Here is a 12,175-nt window from a genome sequence, read left to right on the forward strand (position 1 = left end):
AGGAGTTTTAAAAACCTTTATCAGTAAAAATAGAAAATGTCATAGTTCTAAGAATTGTTACAGCCATGTAGTATGGCCATCTAGCTCTCCTCTCTTTTTTTCTTTGTATACCTGCACAGTTTCTTTGATGAGATCCTCTTGCTAGCTCTTTAACTCACTTATTAACATGAAGAGAGGTTCTCCAAGCAAACAAAGGACAACTAATCTGACCCTCTTTGCAAACAGATGAGAAGCATCTGGTTTCAGGAGATAGACCAGGACTGGATTTCATCCTAGACAGCCAATGGAAACTTCTCTAAACAATAAGGTTTAAAAATAAAATCCTTTTGAAGTAGCAGGGCTGTCTCTGCTCAGGGAGAAATAAAAAGTTAATAAGGCAACATGGTGGGTCCTCTGATGGTGTTTATAGAACCGTTTAAGGAGCAAAATATAACCCCCTTAAAATATATTCTTTTACATTAGTTATAAAGCTCTCCTTGTCCTCTCCTGAGAGTAGAGAAGTAGCATTTACTTGGGGTGTTTGAAAATCTAGCTGGAGCAGATATCACGGTATAAACACAGGAATCCAGAAGGGCTATCCAGAAAGAAACGTGGGGATGTAAATGTGAGTCTTCGTTGGGATTATACATAAAACAAAACAAAACACAGTCTGTCTTGCTGCCCTAAGAAGGCAGTGGACTTTTACTGGGGGGGGGGGGGGGGGGTAGCACATTTTTTCTACAAAGAGCCAGACAATGAATGGTTTAGGCTTCGTGAGCCCCACTGTCTCTGCCACAACTACTCTGCCCCTGTAATGTGAAGTAGCCACAGGCAGTTCGCAAATGAATGGATGTGGCTGTGTTCCAAAAAACTTTATTTAGGGACACTGAAATTGGAATCTCATGTATTTTCACATGTCATGGAACACTATTACTTTTTTGACCTTTTTTGTTTTCTCATAGCCCATCCAAAGGCAAGCAATGGACTGGATTTGGCTTGCTACAGGCAAATCCGGTAGTTGACCAACTCCTGACCTGGTGTGCACATAGATCATGTGTCCCCCACAACACCTGGAGCTGTACTGAGGACCCTGTACATGCTCAATAAATACTTGTTCACTTAGCTGTCACAGTGTCAGCACGAAGAGTAAGCCTTTTGCTATATAGCACACACTTGACATTTGCAAGGGATTTATCTTGAAGTCTTTGCTAATCCCCCCATTCCAAGTACCACTCTTGCAGATAATTTCCCCCATAAAATGCAGTCAAGTATAACAGAATAATTAAAGTGACCCTTTCAGACCCTTCATGATTCTATAAATATGGGCCTAAAGTCCTCTGCTAAGTAATTAAAATAAATTCTGCCACTGAAATCAATTCTCTCTCACATTACATCATTGCTGTGATGACATTAACGATGAATTTACCTCAATCTGCAGAACCAATCCATGGTGTTAATGAGTGATGGTGACCGCGCTACCATATAGCACCTTTGTTTGCCAAGGAGCAGAATAAAACCTCCCTCTCAGCAGGATGGACAGACCGAACAGCCCAGAGAGTCCATTGTGACGAGCATTACACATATAAAGGAACAGAGAATATTAGGCTCCTTTAGGAAGCAGGTGGCAGGCAGGTACTGGGCATGAATGAGGCTCTCCCAGTGCCATTGGGGCATCCTGCTAGATTTGATCCTCTCCGTGGATACGTTTGGCATTTTTGGCTTAGCCAAATTTCACATGATTTTGTGTCTCTGGCCCTGGAGGTTGTTTTCAAATGTCAGTAGTGTGAATATGAAACATATTCATGCTAAAGATCTGCTGTACTTTATATTGGCCAGAATCAGAATTTTATGTTCTGTTTTGGTTACCATATTATAGAAGAGTACAGACATGCTGGATATGGTCTATGAAAGAACAACAAAATGATCAAAATGATAGATGTTAGCATCTGTAGAAGAAAAATGAAAGAAACCAGGATTGTCTCATCTTTGAAAGGGAAAGTGATTCTTGCCATCAAACAAAGACTTTTTTCAGGAGAATCTGTAATTTTTTTTTTAAGCTTTGTGGAACACTTTTTTTCTCTTTTTTTTTTTAGATTTTAATTATTTATTTCAGAGAAAGAGGGAAAGAAGGAGACCATGAGTGCAGAGGGGAGAGGGAGAGAGCATATCCCAAGTGGACTCTACACTGAGCCCGGAGCCCGACAAAGGGCTCAGTCCCACAACCATGCGATCATGACCTGAGCCAAAACCAGGGGTCAGACTAAAGGAGCATTTGATTAAACATTGCAGATAGAGAAGTCAGGGATAATGTGGGACTCAGGTAACAGGTTATTTGCAAGGGAAAATTTCTTGGTAAAGAGAGGCCTAATAAAGTTGGTAACGGGTACCATGGAGAAGAAACAGTTGACCACAGTGGTGTGGCATCGAATACTTGAATTTAGGTGACTGAATTGCTTGATTTCTTGAAATTTTTCTCTACAGTACACTCCTTGATTCAAATAGCCCAACTCTGAGACAAACAAAAAATAGGCACTGCTTTCTAGGGAATTAAATTCATCCAGAATGACATTTATTCTAGCTTAATGATAACTGTTGTTGGCCTCACGTCAGTGGACTCCTTGTCTCCCCTTTTGTTTTGTTGTATTCTGAGCCTCCAGAGGCTTTAAGGCACTGAGCATTTTCAAGACTCCAGTGAGATCTCACTCTTCAGACAGAATGTCAGACTCTTCAACTGCATTTTCAACTGTCTTGTGAGACAAAGACTAATTGGTTTGACCTCATGCTGTCGCATGTTGAGAGACATGAATCTTCAGCACTCTTCCTTGAATTCATTGATTTCATTAAACACTGTCTGCTTGTGTTTGCAAAATGTCGTAATTTCCCAGTGATTTCTTCAAACCGCGGCGCATAAACAGATTTTTTGGAACAGTGCCATTTCTTAGCTTTGATCTTGTGTGTTAATCTTCATTTCCAACAGGTCTTCTACATTAAGTCCATTGAGCCACGGAAGATATCGACTTTAGGGAAAAGTAATGTGATCGTCACGGGGGCAAACTTCACCCGGGCATCCAACATTACAATGGTCCTGAAAGGAACGAGTACTTGTGATAAGGATGTGTGAGTTGAAATAATAGTAATTTATCCTTGATAAGATAGAAAAAGTTCAAACTTATGCCAAAGGAATACCATTGTGATTATAAACTTTTCAAAGTATTACCATGTGCCAAAACGGGCAATTGGGCTGCATAGTGGATATAACATAATTTCAATAAGGAGAATAACTTAAACACCACATTTGAAGTTAACTGTGAGAGACTCTGTCCTCTCTTACCCTCCCAAACCTCAGAACCCGCTCATTTCACGGTGTTGCCTGTTTGAGGTCTTGATTCATTTCCATGAACAAAATCAAGTATTTTAAGTAACAAACAGCATCTTGAAGATGATCCCCTTAGAAAAATAGTTGCATACTTCGGAATTTGTTGGTAAAATATAAAATATCACAGCTCTTCCTATGTATCAAAGTTGGAAAGAAGAAACTTTCTAATCTGTTTTATTCTTTGTAGCCTTCTCTTTATTGGATTGGTTTCAGGCTAAATAAATTAAATGGAACATATTATTAGTAATTAAAAAAAAAAGATCAAACACCCTAACACAGATGTCTGGTCAGTATGCTGCTATGACTGCTTTTTCCTCTAAGTTATCCTTTCAATGAAACTTCGAGAAAGAAAAGAATTTTTCAGCGTTTCACTGACATCCTTGTGTAAATGGTACCCCCCCCTAAAGAGATGTCATGATCACAACAACAAAATAGATAAATTGAGTTTTCTGCTTGTTAGCTTTCGTAAGTTTGGGTTAATTTGAAGTAGAAGACATCGCAGTCTATATGAAGTATAACACTGAGCTCGTTCTCATCATGGAAATGCATTGAAGACAATCTGCTGAAGCGTGGTGTTTTGGTTTTTAACTCCTAAAACAGTTTTGTACAGCATTTTAATCTGCCGTACTTATTTACTGAATTTTCTGTTTTAATTCATTTGCTGCATGTAATTGCCATCCGCTTCCCCCTCCTAACAGTAGATTTGGGATGTCTATCATCACGATGGAGAAAGCCGTTTATGGGTGGCTCTGGCCCATTCTGCTACTTACCAGAATTATCAAGCACACATTGGTGGCTGTATCTATGCAGCATAGGCATTTTTGTGCTGTTGATCCTGGCTAAATACTTTATTGCAAGAATCTTTCATTTTGTTTAGCAAAATCTGTGAAGTTAGACACCTATGTGTTCACTGCAAGGCAATCACCTTCACTGGAAAAGAAGTCAGTTTTCAGAGCATTACCCTGTCTTTGACTCTTTATGCTCTCATTTCAATTCTGCATGTGTCTTGAGATACTGCAGTTATTAAATTAAATGACTCAGAGGCCTTTCTGCATGTAGCATTTCAGTAACCACATCAGAGCGGTGAGCCCAAGTTCACAAGAAGTAAACATAATACCCAGTTAATCCTATATCTGAGTTCATGCTGTAATCCCACACTCTTTTAATATGGCATTTTTCAAATGCCCAATTATTTCGAAGGGAAAAATACAAGAATAATAGCAGAATGACCCACATTTCTGCCTCCCTCCTTCCAAAAGTTATAAACAAGTTTGAATTTTAATGATCAGCCATTTTACGATGAATTTCCTAAGAGCTTGGCTCTGAATATAAAGCTCAGAATGTCAATCTGAGGCAGTGTAAATGCACACTGGCTCAGATGCTTTTTGAATTTGCCTTATTGTCAGGATCTGTTATTGCTACTTAATGGGCTTGTATGTTGACGTTAATCATCATGTACTATCCTTTAAGTAGTAATAGTAGATTCACATGTAGCATCATTATCCTGAGTATTATTCAGCACAACACAGTCTTAATGTTTTTTTGTTTTTGTGTGTGGTTTTTTTTTTTTTTTTTTTTTTTTTTTTGCTTTAGAGGGTCACTGTAAACATTATATATGGAGGAAGTGCAGGTTACAGAGTGAATATTGTAGAAGGCTTTGCTCTGGGCTCTGAGGGGTGTAGAGGGCAGGTGCGGTGGATGTTGGAAGCACCCAGGGTAGTCCCAACTCATTTCTTGTCCCGAGCTCCTTGGGAGGTGGCTTGGCTCTGATGATTGACCCTGAGACACCTGGGCTCTCGGCACAGACTCTGGTCATGGGCTCTCTGCTCTCTGAATGCCAGAGTCCCCATGTCTGCCTGGGACGAGCTTCTACTCTTCTACTGCAACTACTTTTCCTTCTCTAAGTTTTGGAAATGGAGAAAGAACTTTTCTTTGTCCATTCATCCTATAAAATGACTGGAATTTTGTGATGGAAATTTCCAATATACTCAAGAGAACAGAGTACAGTGAACCTCCCTGTACCCATCCTCCAGCTTCAAAACTTACCAACATGTTGCCACTCTCATTTCGTCATTGGAGGGGAGGGGCAGGTGGTGGCTGGAGCTTTTAAAAGCATATCCCAGACACCACGTCCTTTCCGCTCATACACACTTCAGTGTACGTCTCTGACAGGTAAGGATAGTGTCATTCTCAGAGTCAGCAGAATTAACAGGACTCCCCAGTACGTGTGCCACTCTCTGTTACGGCTTGTTCAGGGCAATGGTGACATCTGCTTTCCCTACTTCTAAGGGAAATGCAAATGAAAACATAAAAATGTACAGAAGAAAGAGGAACCCAGCCCCGGATGACACCCACAGTGGCTAGTGGCCCCTGATGAACTACCAGTTTGCCAGCATCTGTCCTGATAGTTTGTGGACTGTTGCAGTTCAAGTGAAATTTGTATGCTGTCATGTTCAGTAGTCAGTGGTGCTAAGGATCTGTGTCACTTACCAGTTGTTTTTCTGCCCCTTTCTAGGATACAGGTTAGCCACGTGCTGAACGACACCCATATGAAATTCTCTCTACCATCCAGCCGGAAAGAAATGAAGGATGTGTGTATCCAGTTTGACGGCGGGGACTGTACATCTGTGGGACCCTTGTCATATATTGCTCTGCCGCGCTGTTCCCTCATATATCCAGCCACCACCTGGATCAGGTGCTTTCGAGATTCATATTTCTCTGACATTGTGCTTAGAGGGGTCATGATCTCAGGGTTGTGCGATTGAGTCCCACATCAGGTTCTGTGCAGGCGTGGAACCTGCTTAAGATTCTCTCTCTTTCTTCTTCCCTTAAAAAAAACAAAACAAAACAAAACAAAACAAAATGAATGAAAGAAAGGAAGGGGTCATATGCATACAGATCATGGATTTCACTCAAATAAATATAGAAATAGTAGTCCTATGCAAATTCCTCTCACAGAATCCCCCCTGAGGGTTTGTTCCTGGAAAACACACACACCCAACCAGCCACTGTTTCCCGTTGTCACTGTGAACACTGTGAGCAGATCCTGCTTTACTACGAGCTGTGGCTGCCAGGAAGCTCACAGCTAAAACGTTTGCTTTGTACGGTGGTTTCTTGTCATTGTATAAATCCTTTGCCTTTTAAAATGTTTGTTCGGTTGCAGTACCTACCCCCAGCCTACGTTTCTGATACACACGCACCACATCTCACTCCTGCCCACAACACAAAGCTGCTCTTTGACAGCTTTCATTTTATATAACCTTTCGAGTAAGCTGCTTTGAATAATTCGAGGAAATATTGGAAGCTATGGAAATGAAAAGCAGTAGCTACATTTCAAAGATACTCCCTGTGAGAAAGATTGACATTCCAAAATAAACTCTTCCAGATGACTCCAATATATTTAAAAAAAAAATTGCCTAGTTGAATTTAAATTCACATTCAGATTTTGGAATATAGCCCTAAAGACATTTTCATAATAAGATATTTCACCTAACACAGCATGAAGCTGATTTTCAAAGTACTGTCTAAATGAAACTGTAGATGTAGAGGAGCCTTTGTTTAAAAAAAAAAAAAATAGAAGAAGAAGAAGAAAAATACTTCTAGTCCGGTGTTCTTATTTAAGATTAAGTCAGAGGTAGATGTCAGGGTTGGTTTCTTCCAAGGCCTCTTTTCTGGGCTTATAGAGGGATGGTCTTCTCCTTGTGTCTTCACATGGTCTTCCCTCTGTGACTGTGTCCTAATCTCTTCTTATAAGGATACCAGTCATATTCCTGGATTAGGGCCCACCCCAATGACCTCATTTAATCATAATTACCTCTGTAAAGACCCTGTCTCCAAATACAGTCACATTCCACACAGCTGGGGGCTCAGGACTTCAACAGTGCTGCCTCTAACCATGGCATGAAAAATACTGAAATTTCCAAACCAAGTCTATAGCGTTGCGCTCCCGGCTCTGGGTATAAATCCTTCCTGTAAATAAAAACAGACACTGACGTGGCATTCCCCACATGCCTTGTGTGTTACATTTATTAATTCAGTTAATCATCATGAAAGGAATAGCTCCTTTGGCAGAAGAGGAAACAGGCATAGAGTAGTCAAACCACTTGTAAGCTCCCAGGCAGTCCTGCTGTAAACCACCACTGTGTTCTGCCTTGCTATAAAATAAGAGGCTTCTTTATTTTTATTTTTTTATTGACCTGTAGTTGACCTACAATATAACATAGTTTCAGGTGTACAACGCAGTGATTTTTTAGGCTTCTTAGTGTCCACTCACCTGTGATATCCTGGGCCTGTGACTCTGAGTTATTCCCCGGGCAAGAACAGGGCTCTGCAGGCTGACCGTTGGCAGAGCATGCTGGGCTCCACTTTCTAGTAACAGTGATGGGCTGGCATGAGGCCAACTCGACCCTTCCCCCTTGTGACTGGTTGAGAGCTTGTTGTCTTCCTTCTGCCCTGCACAAATTGGCCTGCTCATGCCTACCTCCCGGTCTTGTCATCCTGGGCTTGGCTGGTGCACGGAGCTGACATTCCCCAGCTCCTGTCCCCCAGAATGACCTACATGAATGGGGAGATGAGGGCAGCCAGAGCTGTGGACAGCTGTTTATTTCACATCTAATGACCACTTTGCTTATAAGCGATTATGTGCTGAGAATATGTGAAATCATTTGGCTTGGTTTTGGAGAGAGAGAGAACGTAGCTGTTATTTATATGGCCTACCAAATGGGAATTTATAGTTTTAATGCCATTTATAATTTTACCTTGTCCAAAATGTTCCCCATCTCCCTAAATAAAGTATAATTGGTAGGTTGGGAGTTTGATTTTGAAAATTGTTAGATTGAAGTGTCTTAATATAGATTAAACAGCAATCAAACAAAATTCTGTTTAGTGAAACCTTTTTGGGGTATAGCTGATGATCTGATTATATGTGGCAACATGACACAACAAAACTCAAAATTCTGTGAAAGAATTTGGGCATTTTCCTAGAATTAAAACAGGATCTGACCCGAATTTTTATATTTATGTATCTTAAAAACTATACATTTTGTGGCCGGTATCGTTAAAAAACTTGTAGAACTGTCCTGCCTTTTTTTTTTTTTTTTTTTAATTTATTTATGATAGGCACACAGTGAGAGAGAGAGAGGGAGAGAGAGAGGCAGAGGGAGAAGCAGGCTCCATGCACTGGGAGCCTGACGTGGGATTCGATCCCGGGTCTCCAGGATCGCGCCCTGGGCCAAAGGCAGGCACTAAATCGCTGCGCCACCCAGGGATCCCGCCTTTTAAGTTAAAATGTATTACTTGGCTCTCTAACGTAACTGAGTTTCATATTAAGTGTGGATAAAGTGATAGCTTTGTTCATAGATGAAAAATGCCTGTATCTTTACTATGAAACTCCTATTGTTAATTTTTTTTTTCTTTGCAGTGGTGGTCAAAATATAACCATCATAGGCAGAAATTTTGACGTAATTGACAACTTAATCATTTCACACGAGTTAAAAGGAAACATAAATGTAAGTCTTCAGCTACCTTGTAATAATAGTAATTTTCAAGGATGATTTTGTTTTCATCACGCTAACATCTCTTGGGGAATATCTTTTATTTCTGTGCCTTTGTGATATTACAAGCGTCTACCTGTTGGGTGATATCCACCATCTGGGCTATCATGGAGATAATAAGACTCTCTCTTTGTGGTGGAGCGTTTCCAATCATGGCACGGAGGAGAGAGGAGTGAGCTGGGTATGGCAGGCCTGCCGTTTTCTCCGGGTGGGCTTTGTAGGGAGGCACTGTAAGGAGCCGATGTTTAGGAGTACACGCGAAGATGCCCTGTGAGGGGTGAAGGGGAGATGCCAACAAGAAGAGCGGTCTTGTGCAGGCTGGTGGTGGTGTTGCCATTGTGCCAACAGAGCTGTGGGTCAGAGGCCCAGTGCCCTGCCCACATCCCAGAAATCTTGTCACATCCTTTTGCCCTTTCCTTCGGACCTGGCCTCCTCTTACCTTGCACTTCCCCACACAGGGTTCTGGCCTCCAGCACCCTGTTAACACTGGTAGGAGTCCAAGAAGGGCCTCATCACACAAAATGATGGATTTCCGATGCAGGTTGGGGCCTCCTGAATGCACTTCTAAATGCTTCACGAACGCTCTCCCCATTCACCATGCTCGGGACCGGTGTGGGCTCGGGGCCTAGGTCCAGGCGGCCTTCCTGAGTCATCCTTACAGCCTTGTCACACACACATCTGCCTCCTGCCGCACCCAGAGCCAGTTCTACACCTTACCTTGTGTCTGATTCCAGGCCACATCTCTGCAATGTGAGGACAGGGAGGTTTGTTTGGTTCTTCACCTCACCAGAAATGAGAACGAGAGATCCAGGGCTGGGGAAGGTTTGTTAAGAAGGAAGTAGATTTTGTTTGTGTCAGATCTTCCCACCTATGGCCTCATCCTACCCTCTCTTTTTTCTTTTTTTTTTAAGATATATTTGAGAGGGCGGGGGTGGGAAGAAAGCCCGCGCGCGCGTGCGTGCGCACACACACACACACACACACACACACACACACACAGGGGTCCTGGGCAGAGGGAGAGGGAGAGCACCCCAATCAGACTCCATACTGAGTGTGGAGCCCCGCACAGGGCTCGATCCCACAACCCCAGGACCATGACCCCAGCTGAAATCAAGAGTCAGATGCTCAACTAGCTGAACCACCAAGGCACCTCCCGCCACCCTTTCTTTTCAAGTCTGATATTAGAAACTAAAAGAACAGGTAAACTCCCTACCTGACAAATTTCTTTCCACGATTTGTATTGCTCTTCTTTTTTTTTTTTTTGAGATTTTTCTCTTTAAGCAATCCATACCCAACATGGGGCTCAAACTCTCAGCCCTGTGATCAGGAGTCACATGGTCCACAGACTGAGTCAGTCAGCTACCCCTTATTGCTCTTCCTTAGGACCTTTGTCAACTTCCTCTTTTCCAGCAGCTTTCTTTGCCCCATTTCTCTGTACCTCTAAAGATGACAGTATTTATGTTTTTTATAAATAAACCTGTAAAGGGACACCTGGGTGGCTCAGCAGTTGAGCATCTGCCTTTGGCTCGGGGTGTGATCCCGGGGTCCTGGGATCGAGTCTTGCATCGGGCTTCCTGTGGGGAGCCTGCTTCTCCCTCTGCCTATGTCTCTGCCTCTCTGTGTCTCAAATAAATAAATAAATAAATAAATAAATAAATAAATAAATAAATAAATAAAATCTTTAAAAAATAATAATAATAAACCTATAAAGCAGGTCACTCTTTCTGTACTCTTCCCAGCCTTCATGCTCTGCATTTGCATGGGGGCCACATTGTCCCTTTTGCTTTTGTTACCCTGATTTCAGGTCAGGCCCGCAAAACTGTTTCCTCACTTGTGGTCAGTGACTTGTGCTAAGCACTGCAGGAGGGATGCGGCCAGCAGTGTGTGGGTCCCTGCAGCCTCCCTAGGGGATGGTCCCCTCCTTGCCCACGTACCCCAACCTACCCTGAGGCCTCGCAGGACACACAGGCCCTGTAAAGTTGCTGGTGCCAAGTCCTCCTCTTCCCCTAGGCTGCTTCTCTCTGTGCACCCTGTCTGCCTTGCATGAGCGCGGGCTGCTCTTGATAGCTGGCGGTGTTTGCAGTGATACCAGCTAGCGTTCGCTGAGTGCTTACTATGTGCCAGGCACTGTTCTAAGCTTTTCTGCACATGTAATCTCATTTAATTTAGCCCCCATTTCATTTAATGAGCCCTTGGCTCATTGAGTTTGATTTCAGGTTAATTCCGCCCTGTAAGGGGAGGTGACATCACTACCCCGAATTCTCAGATGACAAGTTGGAAGCACAGAGTTCAGTTGTCGCCTCGCTCTTCAGTCGCAGGACTGGGACTGGCTGATGAAGTTGTTAAAAATGCTCTTTTCTCCTCCCCCAGGTCTCTGAATATTGTATGGCGACTTCCTGCAGGTTTCTAGCTCCCAGTTTAAAGAGCTTGAAAGCACGTACAAACGTCACTGTGAAGCTCAGAGTCCAGGAGACCTACTTGGAGTGCGGAAGCTTGCAGTATCTGGAGGACCCCAGGTTCACAGGGTGTCGGGTCGAACCCGAGGGGGACACAGAATTGGAAGTGAAAATCCAAGTACGTTTCTCCCTTACTTCCGCTGGGACATGTCCTGCCCCAGCGCCCCGATCCCGCCTTGCCGGGCAAGGTGTGCTGGGGTCTGTGGGTTCCCCCATGTGCCCTGATTCCTCCATCTCCTCTTCATTCTTCGTAGAAAGAAAACGATGAGTTCAACATCTCCAAGACAGACATTGAAATCACCCTCTTCCATGGGGAAAATGAGCAATTAAATTGCAGTTTTGAAAACATCACTAGAAATCAAGATCTCACCATCATCCTTTGCAAAATTAAAGGCATCACTAATGCAAACAGCATTGACACCTCTTCCAAGAAAGTTCGTGTAAGTCACCTGACAGGCCCACCTGTTGGTTTTACCTTATTTGGGGTCACTTCCTCAAGCTACTCCAAAGCCAGAGTGGCATCTGTCATGGATCTTTAGATCTTCACCTTAAATAGCAGATAAACAAAGCTGCTATTGCAAGCACAAGCATAATTCCTCCAAAATAGCTGGCAGCCTCCGTCCATGTGCCTATTCGAATGTCAAAGCATTGAACATGCCATTGTCTCCAATACTAATGAGTCTTGATAGCTTTTGTTCTAGACATACATTTAGACTGTAGCATCTGCAAGCAGAATCTCCAGACCACTGACGAACGAGCTGTCATTCTTCTCCCAACTGTGGAGGTGACATGTCTTAGCAGAAACCCAGCAC

At 42.8% G+C, this 12,175-nt stretch overlaps 1 protein-coding gene across 1 annotated transcript in view; it reads left to right on the forward strand.

Annotated features, from left to right (window-relative positions):
* PLXNC1 (plexin C1) overlaps positions 1-12,175 on the forward strand; it is a gene marked incomplete at its 5' end in the record, with an annotated part of 137,258 nt that overhangs the window by 75,850 nt on the left and 49,233 nt on the right. Inside the window, 5 exons of the mRNA XM_025438862.3 lie at positions 2,957-3,096; positions 5,871-6,050; positions 8,775-8,862; positions 11,278-11,481; positions 11,618-11,803. Of these exons, the coding sequence (XP_025294647.3) occupies positions 2,957-3,096; positions 5,871-6,050; positions 8,775-8,862; positions 11,278-11,481; positions 11,618-11,803 (798 nt within the window). The remainder of the gene's footprint in view (positions 1-2,956; positions 3,097-5,870; positions 6,051-8,774; positions 8,863-11,277; positions 11,482-11,617; positions 11,804-12,175) is intronic.

Source organism: Canis lupus, chromosome 15, assembly GCF_003254725.2.
Source record: "Canis lupus dingo isolate Sandy chromosome 15, ASM325472v2, whole genome shotgun sequence".
NCBI lineage: Eukaryota > Metazoa > Chordata > Mammalia > Carnivora > Canidae > Canis > Canis lupus.